Consider the following 16,941-nt stretch of genomic DNA (forward strand, 5'->3'; position numbering starts at 1 on the left):
GGTATGCAACTTATCGATTCGATTCAATATTATCTGTACATGATTTCATTTTTCGTACACATTGAAAAGCCACCCCGCTGAATAGAAATTCTACACAGAAGAGATCTGTAAAGTAAATTGTCACATTCCAAAAAATATTCTGAAAAAAAACAATATATGGTACTGTTTGAATTTGACGTAGGTTTAATTAAGTGATGAATCGCTGACCGCTTCGGTGCGTAAGGAAAAAATTTATTTGCGTGTAAAACTACTCTGTGTTACAGAAACTGTATTTGATACTATTCTATGACTAGATTTATTTACTTCAGCGTGGATTACTGACACAGCTGATTCGGGAACAGGTTTTCATATGATCACATTGAGGAGATAAATGAGAGCTCTAGGTTTTAGACCTCGTGCTATAACACACTTAAAAACGCAGCATGTATACGAGAAAAAGACTACATGGAGATGTAGACTGAGTCGACATCTTGATCCACTTTGGAAACTGATCACAATGGTTAGATGAAGTTCGTTGAAAAACTTAGTGCTTCTTCACTTTCGGTGTTTTGGTGACGAACGAAATGGCGTATCTGGCCAGAGCGTAAGCGGCGTACGCGGCGGCCGCCGTCACGGCCAGCAGGAAGGCGACCACATCGAGCAGGAGCAGCTGATACCAGCTGAGCTGCGAGGCGGCGCTCTGCAGGTGGGGCGCCCCGCCGTGCCGCAGCAGGTACTCGATCCACCAGACGGCGCGCGGCAGCGACTCGGCCTGGTGCTCGCGGTACACCGCCGACAGCTTCTTCATGTTCTCCCGGTAGCTGCGGGCACCAAGAGGCAGCCGGCTGTAAGCACTCTCAAGCGAACGCAGTAATACCAGCTAGGTGGACAAAGTATTGGTCGCCCCTTTAAAAGAGCATTCAGGTCGCTTTGGAGAGCTAAGATGGAACAAAATTATTACCACGCGCTCACACAGCTAACATAAGTCGTGGGAGTTAAAATATGGCATTTCTATGTCGAATATGCCGGAGACTAGAAATCAACTCTGTGGGAATCAGCATGGGTTTCGAAAATAAGTGTCCAAGGAATAGAAAAGCAACTGGAATCACTCAACAGAGGAAAGTCCACTCGACCTGACGGGATACCAATTAGATTCTACACAGAGTACTCGAAAGAACTTGCCCCCCTTCTAACAGTCGTGTACCGCAAGTCTCTAGAGGAACGGAAGGTTCCAAATGATTGGAAAAGAGCACAGGTAGTCCCAGTCTTCAAGAAGGGTCGTCGAGCAGATGTGCAAAACTATAGACCTATATCTCTGACGTCAATCTGTTGTAGAATTTTAGAACATGTTTTTTGCTCTAGTATCATGTCGTTTTTGGAAACCCAGAATCTACCCTGTAGGAATCAACATGAATTCCGATCGTGTGAGACCCAACTCGCTTTATTTGTGCATGAGACCCAGAAAATATTAGATACAGGCTCCCAGGTAGATGCTATTTTCCTAGACTTCCGGAATGCGTCCGATACAGTTCCGCACTGTCGCCTGATATACAAAGTAAGAGCCTACGGAATATCAGACCAGCTGTGTGGCTGGATTGCAGAGTTTTTAGCAAACATAACACAACATGTTGTTATCAATGGAGAGACGTCTACAGACGTTAAAGTAACCTCTGGCGTGCCACAGGGGAGTGTTATGGGACCATTGCTTTTCATAACATATATAAATGATCTAGTAGATAGTGTCGGAAGTTCCATGTGGCTTTTCGCGGATAATGCTGTAGAGTACAGAGAAGTTGCAGCATTAGAAAATTCTAGCGAAATGCAAGAAGATCTGCAGCGGACAGGCACTTGGTGCAGGGAGTAGCAACTGACCCTTAACATCGACAAATGTAATGTATTGCGCAGACATAGAAAGAAGGATCCTTTATTGGATGATTATATGATAGCGGAACAAACACTGGTAGCAGTTACTTCTCTAAAATATCTGGGAGTGTGCGTGCGGAACGATTTGAAGTGGAATGTTCATATAAAATTAATTGTTGGTAAGGCGGGTACCAGGTTGAGATTCATTGGGAGAGTCCTTAGAAAATGTAGTCCATCAACAAAGGAGGTGGCTTACAAAACACTCGTTCGACCTATACTTGAGCATTGCTCATCAGTGTGGGATCCGTACCAGATCGGGTTGACGGAGGAGATAGAGAAGATCCAAAGAAGAGCGGCGCGTTTAGTCACAGGGTTATTTGGTAACAGTGATACCGTTACGGAAATGTTTAACAAACTCAAGTGGCAAACTCTGCAAGAGAGGCGCTCTGCATCGCGGTGTAGCTTGCTCGCTAGCTTTCGAGAGGGTGCGTTTCTGGATGAGGTATCGAATATATTGCTTCCCCCTACTTATACCTCCCGAGGAGATCACGAATGTAAAATTAGAGAGATTAGAGCGCGCACGGAGGCTTTCCGGCAGTCGTTCTTCCCGTGAACCATACGAGACTGGAACAGGAAAGAGAGGTAATTACAGTGGCACGTAAAGTGCCCTCCGCCACACACCGTTGGGTGGCTTGCGGAGTATAAATGTAGATGTAGATGAAAAAGACGATCGTGTGAAACCCAGCTCGCGCTATTGGTCCACGAGACTCAGAGGGCCATAGACACGGGTTCACAGGCAGATGTCGTGTTTCTCGACTTCCGCAAGGCGTTCGATGCAGTTCCCCACAGTCGTTTAATGAACAAAGTAAGAGCATACGGACTATCCGACCAATTGTGTGATTGTATTGCAGATTTCCTAGATAACAGAACGCAGCATGTCATTCTCTATGGAGAGAAGTCTTCTGAAGTATGAGTGATTTCAGGTGTGCCGCAGGGGAGTCTTGTAGGACCGTTGCTATTCACGATATACATAAACGACCTTGTGGATAACATCGGAAGTTCACTGAGGCTTTTTGCGGATGATGCTGTGGTATATCGAGAGGTTGTAACAATGGAAAATTGTACTGCAATGCAGGAGGATCTGCAACTTATTGACGCATGGTGCCGGGAATGGCAATTGAATCTCAATGTAGACATGTCTAATGTGCTGTGAATACATAGAAAGAAAGATCCTTTATCATTTAGCTACAATATAGCAGGTCAGCAACTGGAATTAGTTAATTCCATAAATTATCTGGGAGTACGCATTAGGAGTGATTTAAAATGGAATGATCAAATAAAGTTGATCGTTGGTGAAGCAGATGCCAGACTGAGATTCATTGGAAGAATCCTAAAGAAATGCAATCCGAAAACAAAGGAAGTAGGTTACAGTACGCTTGTTCGCCCACTGCTTGAATACTGTTCAGCAGTGTGGGATCCGTACCAGATAGCGTTGATAGAGGAGATAGAGAAGATCCAACGGAGAGCAGCACGCTTCGTTACAGGATCATTTAGTAATCGCGGAAGCGTTATGGAGATGATAGACAAACTCCAGTGGAAGACTCTGCAGGAGAGACGCTCAGTAGCTCGGTACGGGCTTTTGTTGAAGTTTGGAGAACATACCTTCACCGAGGAGTCAAGCAGTATATTGCTCTCTCCTACGTACATCTCGCGAAGAGACCATGAGGATAAAATCAGAGAGATTAGAGATCACACAGAGGCATACCGACAACCTTTCTCTCCACGAACAATACGAGACTGGAATAGAAGGGAGAACCGATAGAGGTACTCAAGGTACCCTCCGCCATACACCTTCAGGTGGCTTGCTGAGTATGGATGTAGATGGCTATAATTAAAATGTCCGTGTTTAACACATTCTAACACGGAAACTAATTACAATACCCGGACCAAACTTGGTAGCATTAAAGTCTCAGTACTCTACTGCATTGGCTCCTTACTTAGCTTGCATTTATCGCGAATCTCTTGCCCAACGTAAAGTCTCGAGCGACTGGGAAAAAACGCAGGTGACACCTGTATATAAGAAGGGTAGAAGCACGGATCCTCAAAATTACAGACCAATATCCTTAACATCGGTTTGTTGCAGGATTCTCGAACATATTCTCAGTTCAAATATAATGAATTTCCTTGAGACAGAGAAGTTGCTGTCCATGCATCAGCACGGCTTTAGAAAGCATCGCTCCTGCGAAACGCAACTCGCCCTTTTTTCACATGAGATGTTGCGAGCCATGGATGAAGGGTATCAGACGGATGCCATATTCCTTGACTTCCGGAAAGCGTTTGACTCGGTGCCCCACTGCAGACTCCTAACTAAGGTACGAGCATATGGGATTGGTTCCCAAATATGTGAGTGCCTCGAAGACTTCTTAAGTAACAGAACCCAGTACGTTGTCCTCGATGGTGAGTGTTCATCGGAGGTGAGGGTATCATCTGGAGTGCTCCAGAGAAGTGTGGTAGGTCCGCTGTTGTTTTCTATCTACATAAATGATCTTTTTGATAGGGTGGATAGCAATGTGCGGCTGTTTGCTGATGATGCTGTGGTGTATGGGAAGGTGTCGTCGTTGAGTGACTGTAGGAGGATACAAGATGACTTGGACAGGATTTGTGACTGGGGTAAAGAATGGGAGCTAACTCTAAACATAGATAAATGTAAATTAATGCAGATGAATAGGAAAAAGAATCCAGTAATGTTTGAATATTCTATTAGTAGTGTAGCAGTTGATACAGTCACGTCGATTAAATATTTGGGCGTAACATTGCAGAGCGATATGAGTGGGACAAGCATGTAATGACAGTTGTGGGGAAGGCGGATAGTCGTCTTCGGTTCATTGGTAGAATTTTGGGAAGATGTGATTCATCTGTAAAGGAGACCGCTTATAAAACACAAATACGACCTATTGTTGAGTACTGCTCGAGCGTTTGGGATCCGTATCAGGTCGGATTGAGGGAGGACATAGAAGCAATTCAGAGGCGGGCTGCTAGATTTGTTACTCGTAGGTTTGATCATCACGCGAGTGTTACGGAAATGCTTCAGGAACTCGGGTGGGAGTCTCTGGAGGAAAGGATGCGTTATTTTCGTGAATAGCTGCTGAGGAAATTTAGAGACCCAGCATTTGAGGCTGACTGCAGTACAATTTTTGTGCTGCCAGCGGAAAGACCATGAAGATAAGATAAGAGAGATTAGGGCTCGTACAGAGGCATATAGGCTGTCATTTTTCCCTCGTTCTATTTGGGAGTACAACAGGGAGAGAAGATGCTAGTTCTGGTACGAGGTACCCTCCGCCACTCACCGTATGGTGGATTGCGGAGTATGTATGTAGATGTAGATGAACGACATGAGGAAGACAAATAATGCAAAACCAATGAGAGTGAAATACTTTTAATGTGGTCCTATGATGCATCATACCATTACATACCGATTTATTTACTGCTACAAAATGGGCTCAATGTGGCGCTCGCCAGTGTCCAAGAGAGTCTGAAAGCGCAGGATTGCATTCTGCATAGCAAAATGAAGCATGTCTGTAGGTATGCTGGCTACCTCTCTTGATATGCTTTGCTCCAGATTAGCACACGTGTGAATGTTCGCCTGAAAAACCCTGTCCTTCAGATAGCTTCACAACCATAAATCGCAGGGAGTGAGATCAGGCGATGGTGCCGGCAAGCATTTGGAAATGATCGGCTGATAATTTGATCAACTTCACGACCGATGCGCGGTGGGGCTCCATCTTGGATGAAAACTGTTGCTTTCAACGCGTCTCTGTCCTGTAGGGCGGGTATGACATGCAGTCGAAGAATATCGCAGTGACGATGGCAAGCACGTATTTGGTCCTTGAGCGCCAATCTGGTCAAAAAAGAATGGGCCGATGATGAACGTAGCCGTGAAGCCACACGGTACGGTGACAGAGGAGCTTCATGCACAGTGATTGGAGAAGAAGATCCCCACACTCGGTAATTCTGGGTGTTCACCCCACCCAACGGGAAAAATGAGTTTCGTCTGTCCATAGGATGGTCCAGGGCCAGCCCTCGTCTATCTGAATCCTTGCGAGAAAGTGGAGAGCAAAGTCAACAGGTCGTTCTCCGTCCTGTGGTGCAAGCTGCTGTACGATAGGAATCTTGTACGGATACCATTTGACAATGGTTCGAAGCACGTTCCATACAGTGGACCACGTGATGTTCAACGGTTGTGACACAGTACACGCACTGCCTGACAATCGCAAATTACTCACAGCGTTGTCTGCCATAGCAACAGCGATTTCGTAGACCACCTGACGTTCAACCGGAGTCTCGAACAATTGCACTGACCAGGAGACAACTTTCCATCCAAAGCAAAAGAAAAGAAAAACGGAAAGGGTTTTCCTTACCTTTTATCCTCGAGCACTGTCTTAATGGCTTTTAACGCAGTGTCTTTGGTGACGTGACGAAACTGCAGCTCGTAACCGATGCCGGCGGCCACCATCTTCGCCACGTTGTGGTGCTGGTCCCCGTGGAACGGAATCCCTATCAGGGGGACGCCGTGGTATGACGCCTCGTTGAAGCTCTGCAGGCCGCCTTGCGTGATGAAAAGCCTCACCTTCGGGTGCGCTGCAACACGCAAATCAGTCACGTTACTCCCATCGCCTGTGTGAACTTGTGCAACGTTGAATCGAGAAACAGGTGTGAAATGAAACTGATCCTAGTGAGCAACTAAACTACAGATAGCTGCTGCACTGTGGAGAGGGTTTGTCAGTACAGTAATGGTAAACAGTTCAATTACAAACAGATGCTGCACTGCAGAGAGGCCGTCTACTGTGTCCGAGTGGTTCTAGGCGCTTCAGTCCGGAACCGCGCTGCTACTACGGTCGCAAGTTCGAATCCTGCCTCGGGCATGGATGTGTGTGATGACCTTAGGTTAGTTACGTTTAAGTAGTTCTAAGTCTAGGCGACTGATGACCTCAGATGTTAAGTCCCATAGTGCTCAGAGCCATTTGGACTGCAGAGAGGGTTTCTGCCAGGACAGCAAATGAGGAACAATTAATTTGCAGACGCTGCGCAAAACGGAAAACCGTTAGACGTGACACTTAAATTAGATAACGTGATGCCTGATGCTGACATATGGATGGAGGCCTCGAAATACGTGTCATGGCAGATCAGGGTATTGGAACGTATCCAGATCGCGGTTGTTCGATGCATGGGTCCCTCTACCTCCGACGCCATTCAGTCACCAGGGGTTACAATTGCCGCCATGTCTTGGCATAGACGTGGGTTCCTCTGTTCGGAGACGTGTCCATGTGGCACCACACAGCACCTCTGTAACTGTTCTTAGTGTTTATAGTAACGACATTCAAGTTGTGTTTGTATACTTATAGACTTATAGACAAACAAAGCACTGCTAGTAACGGTTGCTGCACTCTGCTTCACATCGTTCTCGGAACTGCAACACTGCGCAACACAAAGGGTGATCTTTTCGTAATCCCTTAACTGTCTCCCATTGCGATGCACAAGTTTGAAATTTACCTCGAATGTGCCAAAACCTTCCAGTCTAATAGACCACAAGCACGGCGCACTGTGACGTCACCTTCGGGCTCGGAGGCGCTTCAAACAGCAAGGTGTCGACGCCTGCGAAAAATTGGCGAGAGCTGACAAGTTCATGTGAACTGTAAGGTGGGTTAATGATGTCTCATTGTCACAATGTTTCTCGTCAATTCCGCCCAAAGCCATCGCAGACGTGTCACACCCGGGAAAGGTCGGCTCACCCTCTCTTACTCATATTTCACCCCTTCTTTTGACATCTATGTGATGGAAGCCAGTACCGCGAAGCCTAGCGTTGAAATCACACGGTTTTCGTATGGGTGGCCGAGCAATACATTTCACACACACAGCCTCTCAATATCGACACGAAAAGGCCTCAAAGGAGCGACTTAAAGGGCGTCAGTGAAACAACCCCTTCCCCACAAATTTCGAAGGCGACAGTTCACGGTGCACTGAACAACAGGTAGACAGGCTTTGACCCATTCAATATTTCTCTAAGGAAATTTCCCTGCGAATAGCCGTTTTCGTCTGCGAAATGTGCGCCAAGTTGGTTACATTGATCCCTTTACGCCACCTGGCGAGGCCTCTTCATGAGGATACTGAGTGGCGGTTGAGCCGTGTGTGGCTCATGTTCCCGCCATCATCTACCCTACTGGCCATTAAAAGTGCTACACCACGAAGATGATTTGATATGCAAATGATTAGCTTTTCAGAGCATTCACACAAGGTTGGCACCAGTGGCGATACCTAAAACGTGCTGACATGAGAAAAGTGTCCGACCGATTTCTCATTCACATACAACAGTTGACCGGCGTTGCCTGGTGAAACGTTGTTGTGATGCCTCGTGTGAGGAGGAGAAACGCGTACCATCACGTTTCCGACTTTGACAAAGGGATTGTTGCCTATTGCGCTTTCGGTCTATCGTACCGCGGCATCACTGCTTGCGTTGGTCGAGATCCAATAATGACTGTTAGCAGAATATGGAATCGGTGGGTTCAGGAGGGTAATAGGGATCGCCGTGCTGCATCCCAACGGCCTCGTATCACTAGCAGTCGAGACGACAGGCATCTTATCCGCATGGGTGTAACGGATCGTATAGCCACGTCTCGATCCCTGAGTCAACCGATGGGGACGTTTGTCAAGACAACAACCATCTGCACGAACAGTTCGACGACGTTTGCAGCATGGACTATCAGCTCGGAGACCAGTCTGGATCTGCCAGTCAGAGAAATGCAATGCGACACTAGTGCAGTCGGGTTGGAGTTGTGAGGTTTGCGCCAACATGGCTCGCCCGACGATCGCCCCCACGCATCACTTGAGCCAGGCCGCTGTCTTGGTGGATCGTCGGTCGGTCGGCCTATCGGAAGGCGCGCGCGCGCGTGTGTGTGTGTGTGTGTGTGTGTGTGTGTGTGTGTGTGTGTATCGACTCCAGATTTCTCTTCGTGCGTGCTAAGTTACTGTTGGGTGTCGTTCAAGTCTTCGTGCAAGTGTCTGTCAAACTGTGTGTGTAGTTGGTGTCATTTCCACTGACAACTTGTTTTAAGTGTTGTCGGCGTACTGGCAGTGAGTTGGTCGGTTGCTGCGGACCAGGGTAGTTATCTACGCGCGGTGCATTCGGCTGGGTCCGCTGTCGGTCGCTGCGTAGTGTCGGGGTGTGTGTGTGTGTGTGTGTGTGTGGAGCTGTCCGATCGCTGCGAGCTTCGTGGTTCACCGATCCAGGACGTCAAAGTTGAGTAGTGGTTTCAACTACCCAAGTCACGTCCATTCATGTTGTATGGTTCGTTTTGGTGGTTCGCTGTAGGGGAGGTTTTCTTGTAAGAAACACCGAGTGTTTCTATTGCTGAAATTCAGCCGCCATGCGGTGCAGTTAACTGTATTGGTTGACTACAATTCGAGCGCACCAGCGGAATTTTCTGCCTTGTTGCCGTTAGTGTTCCGGTTACCTGCCCTGGCCACGAACGTAATTTCAGGCAGCGTCCTGTCCCCACCTGTTGTTGCTGCCCAACATGGTATGTACTTTTGACAGCTAATACATATTTCATTGTCGATAATCACGTTCGTAACCTTTTGTATTTGAGTTATCATGTACTGATTGGTGGCAAGCAACTCGTTGTGTTGGTCGGTCCGTGGCTGTCCCCTGGTTGGGTTCCGACGGATCAAGTGTAGTTGGGCTCACCGCCTGCCTCACCTAAGTGAACGAGGGCAGACCGACATCCCTGTAGGCTTCTGAGTGCCGTTTTCTTTATTGTCCTTCCGGTGTTTAATTGTCTGTTTATAATCTATCATAGCTAATGGTTTAAAAATTCCTGTTTCTACTGGACTTTACGTGTTTTTGAATTTTGGAAAATCAATTGTGGGCCTTAAGCCGCTTAAAACCTTACTCTCGAAATTTCCCTTTAAGCAAAAACATTGCGGCCTTCTGCCTTAAAGGATTATGGTAATATATTTTAAAATTTTCAAATTTAATTGTGTCCATCAGCCGCTTGTATTGCACCTTGCATATGTTTGTTCTATCTACTTTTGCCTTGAGGCTTTCCAGCTTAGATGTGGTACCATATATATTTTAATTATTTTATTTGCTATTTTAACTGCATTTTTATTTTGTTGACTTTTAAGATTTATCGTTGGAGGCCCTCAGCCGTGAAATAAATGCCTTTTTAAAACTCGAAAGTTTTAAAAGTTTGGCTATGTGCCGTTTTTGTTTAAAGGTGTTATTAAATTACAATAAAATGTTGAGTGAACCTGGCGGGCCGGCCGGGGTGGCCCAGCGGTTCTAGGAGCCACGCAAGGGGTGCAACGTGGGTAAAAAGGGCAGTGACGATATTCCCATGGTGCGACACGTCCACGGTGGCATTGGACAGAACTGGGGTGGAATTTGGTGCAAGCGTCACATCGTGATGATCATGTTTGGTTTGTGGGGCGCCCGTACAAATTCCCAATCTATGCTCAGTCCAATCTCGCCACTTTCATGAATGATGATGAAATGTTGAGGACAACACGAACACCCAGTCATCTCCAGGCAGGTGAAAATCCCTGACCCTGCCGGGAATCAAACCCGGGACGCCGTGCTCGGTAAGCGGGAACGCGACCACGGGACCACGAGCTGTGGACCAAGGCGGGTAGAGGCGGTAGCGTAAAATACCTGATGCACACTCCTAAAGCCAACTCCCTGAGCTAAATTCCATACCTTTCCGCAATGTCCGGTGGGAACAAGAACATGAGTCTATAAGGAGGAAGTGTTAAGACAGACGTCATCTGTGCTGCATTTCCTTGCATTTACATATCCATCCTTAACGACACAAACACTGCGCTACACTGCACAAGTACCCAATACGTCACCTCCACATTCACTATAAGACAAAAAGAAAAAGACGCACCACAAGGGAATTGTCCGAATGGGAGCGAAACTGGTAGATGTGATGTGCACGTACAGACAGACATGTGAGTACAATTTCAGAAAAACTGATGATTTATTCAAGAAAGAGGTTTCACAAAATGAGGTAGTCAGTCAGTTGGTCTATCTCTGGCCTTATGAAAGAAGTTATCCGCCTTGGCATTGAGAGTTGTCGGATTCCTGCTGTATCGAACCTTTTCTGGCTGCAGAGACGCCGAGCATGAGGGTGACATCGCAGCACGCCACTGTCTGCATCATTACCGCTAGAAGGCCGTGCGAACCTTTGACGTAAATTTAAAACTTCTGCATCGCAATGGGAGACCATTATAGGGCTCAGAAAAACTGACTCTTTAATTATGTTGCGCATTGTGTTACTGAGAAATATTTTCGATTTTTTTCTTACATTACTCACACGCATTTCATGTTTCACCTGGTAACGGTACATTATCTACTCATTATTTTGCTAGGAAGTTCAGTAAACACCTGTATTAATCCCTTAAGAACGTCTCCTTTCTCAGAAGCAAAACCACTTATTTTCATTTGGTAAACGTCGATGTCCTGAATTTCATATAATTACTCCTGCTGTAATATGTGGTCTACGTATAGCGCAAAACTAACTTATCTTTGAAGGAGAACATCTTTCCGGCAAAATCCATATTCCTCATTTGTAATGACATTTCCAGTTAGCTAATTTTACCCTCATTGGTCATTATCGACCACATGTAGCCAAAAAAGATGCATACAGCTTAAAAAGTTCATACACTTTTATAAATGGTCAAGACGCAAGTAACGTAAAGATTGGACTACAGTCAAGTTGCCGATGCGTTAACGAACGACACAACACTAGTTAGTGAGAGTACCAACGGCAGACTTAATATAGCGAAATACAGGAGGACTCACAGAGCACATGCTCTTTGTGCAGTGACTGGCAGTTTGCCCTCAATGTAAACAAATCTAGCATAGTGCGCTTATATATGCGAAATACACTACTGTTATGTTATGATATACGCGGAAAGTATCTGGAATAAATAACAGCCGTTAAATATTTAGGAGTTTTCATACGGATCGTACTGAAGTGGAACAACCACGTTACACTGATGAACTACACTGAGGTGACAAAAGTCATGGGCGTAATGCAGCAGCTCGAACTGGGGTGGACACAACAAGTCGTTGGAAGTCCCTTGGAGAAATATTGAGCCACGCTGCCTCTCCTGCCTTCCATAATTTCGAACGTGTTTCCAGTGCAGGATTTCGTGCACGAACCGACCCCTCAATTAAGTCAAATACATTTCAATTGGATTCACGTCACGCGATCAGGGCGACCAAATTATTCGCTCAAATTATCCAGAATGTTCTTCAAACCGGTCGCGAACAACTGTGGTCTAGTGACAGAGCGCCTTGTCATCCAAAAAAATTCCATGTTGTTTGGGAACATGAATTCCATTAGTGGCTGAAAATGGTCTTCAAGTAACGGGACATTAGCATTTCCAGTCAGTGATCGGTTCAGCTGAACCAGGCGACCCGTAAACACCTCCCACACCATGATGGAGCCACCGCCAGCTCGCACAGTCTCTTTTTGACATCTTGAGTACGGCTTCGCGAAGTCTACCCAACACTCGAACCATGCCATCAGCTGTTACCGACTGAAATCGGCACTCTTCAGACCAGGCCACGGTTTTCCAGTCATCTAGGGCAGGGGTCTCCAAACTTTTTAGTCTCCGCGGGCCACATTGACTCCTCCACGAAGTCATAAGGGCCAAGATCTACCTAGTGGGATTAAAGCACCCTAGCACTCCATGATCACTGTAATGTAAGGCTAAGGAAAAGATGAAATCGCAAAAATCTAAGGTTGTGGGAATAGCCAGCACTGAAACGAACTACGATTTTTATTTAGTTACATAATTTTGATTGGTGGACGTACCTGACCGAAATTCTGGGGTATTTTATTCTGGCGAATTTCACCGACAAAAAAGTATGTCCCTGCAGATTCTTCATGAAAGCGTCCTGCAAAGTTAACGAAATCTCAAAATCATTGTTAGCAACACTATTACTGCAAGAAGTAACAGAGTTGGAGTATGTCAACGCATTGTTATTTCAAACGGCGCAACAATAACTTTAGTTACGTAGTCTTGTAGCGAGTAGCAGAGCATATATTTGATAGTTCTGTTTCGTGATTGTGTCTATGTTGCGAGTGTCTCACGAGTTTTTTAGTGTTTTATGCGCTGTACTAGTAGGTGAGAAGACAATGTGTGGGACAGAATTCGAAGAGACAAGGAAAATCTGGAAATCGGAATACGTATAGCAAGACTTGAGTATTTTTTCACTGTATTTTTTAGTGGAACGACAGTGTAATTGTGAGTATTTAATTTAGTAATCAAAGTACCTTAAAAATAAATTCACTGCATTTTGTTTAGGCAGACTACTCCCTAGTTTTATTAGTATTAAATAGCACAATTTTATTTTCAGGTTACAATTTTTTGTGAAGTTCTGTACAAATATGGAAAAGAAACGAAAGGTTGTCAGTGAATGTAGAATTTTTAAAGAGCAGTGAGGATGTCAATATTTCGTGGTGGAGTCAAGCAACAAACCAATGTGTATTATTTGCAATGAAGCTATATTAGTCTTCAAAGAATACAATATAAACGTCATTATGAGAATAAACACTCTCAGAATTATTCCAAGTTTACAGGATGCGAACGATTAGAAAGGTATGAGTCTCTGAAACGCCAGCTAAAAACCCAGCAGTCGCTGTTTAAGAAAGTAAATGCTGAACAACATGCAGCAACTCGTGTTAGTTTTCGTGTGGCTCATTTAGTAGCGAAACAGTGTAAGCCATTTACCGACGGTGAATTAATTAAGAACTGCATTATAGCAACAGCAGAAGAAATGTGTCCAGAAAAAGTTAATTTACTTAAAAACATAAGTTTGTCGGCAAACACTATGGCTCGAAGAATAGATGACACTGCACAAAATATATCAGCACAACTGAGTGACAAAAAATCAAGACTTAGAGTAGTTCTCTTTGGCCGTGGATGAGTCAACAGATGTACCAGATACTGCTCAAGTACTACTTTTTATTCGAGGGATGACAAAAATTATGAAGTGTATGAAGAGCTCTTTGATGTTCACAGTATTCACGGGACGATCACTGGCGAAGATATTTTTAAGGAGTTGAAAGGGTAATTCAGCAAAACAATCTTCAGTGGAAGAAATTAAAATGTATTACAAGTGATGGTGGCAAAAACATGTGTGGGAAAAATAAAAGTGTTGTTGCTCTCCTTTCTAAGGCTGCAGAAAATGTCGGTGGCTCAAAACCATTAGTAGTGCCTTGTATTATTCACCACCAGTCTTTGTGTGGAAAACATTTAGATATGTCAGGCATTTCAGTTTTAGCTGCGGTAAAGTTCTGACCCGTTTTTTTTTTTTTTTTTTTTTTTTTTTGGACTCTGAACAGTAATTGAAATTTGTTTGAACGAAAGGAATCGCCGTCTGGCTGAGATACGGAAGTGTGAGTGGTTATGGAAGCTAGCATTTAATACAGGCTTAACTAAACATATAAATGACCTTAATTTAAAATTGAAAGGTGAAAACCAGCTTCTGCTTGATTTATACAGGCATGTTAAGTCCTTTCGACAAAAGATTGCTTTGTTTCAATCTCAGTTGAACAATGTATGCTTCACGCATTTTAATACATGCCAAACATTCAGTCAGCAAACTGAGATTCCGTTTCGTGTAACTTTCGCAATTGAAGCTTTGGGCGCTTTAAAAATTAATTTTGAACCACGTTTTTCAGATATCGATGCAAATTCAAACGATATGAAGATATTTCAAAATCCCTTTGACGTCGATATAGAAGCGTTACCCGCAGAATTTCAGTTTGAAGTTATTGATTTGCAATGTAGCGACGTTTTTAAAGAAAAACATTCAAAGTCAGCATTACTGGAATTTTATAAGTGCCTTCCATCCAGACACTTCCCAAATTTACATAAATTTGACCGTGGCTTTTTTTCCGCTTTTGGCACTACTTATTTGTGTGAAAAAACTTTCTTCAAAATGAAACATGCAACAAGTATTTACAGATCAAAGTTAAGTGATGAGCATCTGAAGTCGCTGATGATTATCTCTACCAGTAAACTTGATCCACAACTGGAGGTAATTATGAAAGGAAAGTTACAGCTACATAAAAGTCAGTAATTATCACTAAGATGTTAAATTTCTTTACGTGAATACTCTAACACTGTGTGTTTTCAAGAAATAAATTTATTACAGTTATTTTTATACATCAGTTACATCTAAAATATCCAATATCATTATGTAAACCAGGTATTGTATTGTCTTTAAATTGCCTTTAAATAAAAATATTTTATACGATTTACTTGCTATGTGTATTTTACAACGTAATCAAAAGAAAGTGAAACCTCGCTTAAGAAGCATCTTCCATAATGATTGATTACTAAGACTAGTCGCCGAAGTGGCGTCCATTTGAAAGACTTGCACCAGACTCGTGAGTAGAATAAAATGCAAAGAATTTTTTACTTAAAATGTTTTCGCCAAACTAGTCTGTTAACAGATCTTTTTTTTTTTTCAGCGTTGTCCGTGGTGAGAGGTTGTCCCTGGAATTTGGTGTCTCGGCACACCTTGGCATTGTGATCACGGAATATTGAATTCTCTAACGATTCTTCTGGTTCCAACTACCATAGCACGTTCAAAGTCTGTTAACTTCTGTCGTGCGGCTATAATCAGGTCGGGTACCTGTTCACATGAATCACGAGAGTACAAATGAAAGCTGCGCCAATGCACTACACTTCTACTTAAGGTGCGCGCTGCTACCGCCATCTGTATATGTGCATATCAGTATTCTATTGCTTCTGTCACTTTGGTGTAGTTGCAGCAAAGACAGTTCGTTAAAGGACTGCGAAGGAAATATATTCCGCCACGAAAGAAGTAGCTTAAAAAACGCTCATATATAAGTACTGAAATGTAAATGTCGTGTGACTAGGGCCTCCCGTCGGGTAGACCGTTCGCCGGGTACAAGGCTTTCGATTTGACGCCACTTCGGCGACTTTCGCGTCGATGAGGATGAAATGATGATGATCGGGACAACACAACATCCAGTCCCTGAGCGGAGAAAATCTCCGACCCAGCCGAGAATCGAACCCGGGCCTTTAGGATTGACATTCTGTCACGCTGACCACATTTTTTTTAAAAATTATGTCCGTTTTCGTTAGTTGCATCTGCTTGTGGTGGACGTCGCAATACACCCGCTTCAGTTCATTGTTGATTCATTAACTCAGTATTTTTATTACAGAAGGCAGATAACCGTCTGACCGAACAAGCTACGCTACTGTGCCGGCACCACTCAGCTACCGGGAGCGGACATTTACAAGTACTGATTGTCAGTTTTGGATCCTTACCACGCATGTGTCATCACTGGTTGTTTTTGAGAAAAAACGAGCTGTAGAAATACCATACCTAAGACAGACTGCTGAGGCAGCCACTTGGAGGTTTTGACGTTGGCTGGGAGAACGGTCGCGTCGTCCTTCTCCCACTTCCAGAGCACCCTCTGTGGCAGCTCGGAGAAGGCGTCGAGGAAAGCCTGCCTCTTCTCTGGTGGCATTGTGCTTCCGATCACGTTGGTCCCCAGGCTGAAGTAGATAACACCCTCTTTCGCCCCGTCCAGCCACTCCTGTATATCCTGTGAACAAAGTTCATCATCTTGATTTTGTCACCTGACGTGTCGCTTCAGTATTGAATAAGAGGAATTATTTGAATAAGTACGTCTGCCGTTGATTTCATGCGATTTTTTACAGCATATATATTTCTTGTGATTGATGTGGAAATATTTATACGATGTGTTCCTATTAGAACATAGCAAGACTCTTCTAGAACGTTCCGGAAATCAAGGTAGCTCACGCCACACCCTGCTAGATCATGATCGTTGACAGTAGTTCCAATGACGAATATTGCCTACTTATACAGACAAGTAGCGATATTAGTGGCCACACAGTACCCTCTAACACTTCTTCAGCACACGAAAAGGAACGTAATACAATACGCTAATTTAAATTAGCGTATGACAATTGTTAGCCATTATTTGAGATTTGAAAGAATAAAATTTTGAAGAGTGTGTTTTGTTGTGC

At 44.3% G+C, this 16,941-nt stretch overlaps 1 protein-coding gene across 1 annotated transcript in view; it reads right to left on the reverse strand.

Moving 5' to 3' along the window:
- Positions 1 to 210: 210 nt before the first annotated feature.
- LOC126354283 (UDP-glucosyltransferase 2-like) overlaps positions 211 to 16,941 on the reverse strand; it is an 88,387-nt gene continuing 71,656 nt past the window's right edge. The window contains exons 5-7 of the mRNA XM_050003826.1: positions 16,274 to 16,496; positions 6,261 to 6,480; positions 211 to 800 (exon numbers count right to left, since the gene is read on the reverse strand). Of these exons, the coding sequence (XP_049859783.1) occupies positions 524 to 800; positions 6,261 to 6,480; positions 16,274 to 16,496 (720 nt within the window). The 3' untranslated portion in view covers positions 211 to 523. The remainder of the gene's footprint in view (positions 801 to 6,260; positions 6,481 to 16,273; positions 16,497 to 16,941) is intronic.

The sequence above is a fragment of the Schistocerca gregaria genome, chromosome 3 (genome assembly GCF_023897955.1).
Source record: "Schistocerca gregaria isolate iqSchGreg1 chromosome 3, iqSchGreg1.2, whole genome shotgun sequence".
NCBI lineage: Eukaryota > Metazoa > Arthropoda > Insecta > Orthoptera > Acrididae > Schistocerca > Schistocerca gregaria.